Raw genomic sequence first — 771 nt, forward strand, 5'->3', positions numbered from 1 at the left:
TGCTAAGTAACAACTACTTCAATTACTCTTCGACAATGTTGAGGCTAACGAATACTGACGTAACATGGGGAGTACAGTCACTGAACTTCGATCTTGTCAAAACTGGCAGTCTGAACTGGCGAATCTACACTGCTACAACTTCAAACCTCACCATCTCCGCATGCAACACAGATTCGGGCACAGCTTCTGGATCGCTCTATTTCGATAAGACCAATCCTTACATCGGAATTGGTACTTTTAGTCCGTCTAAGACCCTACACGTAAATGGAACGATATTAGGAACCGCAGGAACATTTGGATCAAACGCTTCTACTAGAGACTCTCAACTAAATGTCTTGGATGGAACATCAGGAACAACTCAAGTGTCAATGCGATTTGGTAATGCTCTACCCGTAAATAATTGTATGACCATGACTTGGAATCCTACTGGAGCTGGATCTGCTAATAACTATGTTACATTTAACCCTTATGATATTTCAAATACTTTGACGATTGGGTGTGATGGTAGAGTTGCAGTTGGCAGTCTCCAGCTACTGCAGGACTCTACTGTGCCTCTACAGTATCTCACACTATTGATGCGGGAGGATCTGGAGTAGCTTACTTCTTGAAGACTGGGGGATTGATCACCACGATCGGTCCGCTGACAAGTATCTCGGTAGGGGTTCGTTCGGCAGGTGCAACATTAGCGGCGAGTGGTATTTATACCACTTCACATCGGAGGATAAAGAAGGATATCATTGATATGGATCCTTCTTTGAATATACTAAAGGT

The 771-nt window shown here is 43.5% G+C and overlaps 1 protein-coding gene across 1 annotated transcript; it reads left to right on the top strand.

Annotated features, from left to right (window-relative positions):
• Positions 1-35: 35 nt before the first annotated feature.
• PHALS_04889 (uncharacterized protein) lies at positions 36-596 on the top strand (the record flags this gene model as incomplete). Its single annotated transcript, XM_024718747.1, has 1 exon — positions 36-596. The coding sequence occupies one exon, from the start codon at positions 36-38 to the stop codon at positions 594-596; it is 561 nt and encodes a 186-aa protein (XP_024584115.1).
• Between the last annotated feature and the right edge of the window lie 175 nt (positions 597-771).

The sequence above is a fragment of the Plasmopara halstedii genome, assembly GCF_900000015.1.
Source record: "Plasmopara halstedii genome assembly, contig: Scaffold_2808, whole genome shotgun sequence".
NCBI lineage: Eukaryota > Oomycota > Peronosporomycetes > Peronosporales > Peronosporaceae > Plasmopara > Plasmopara halstedii.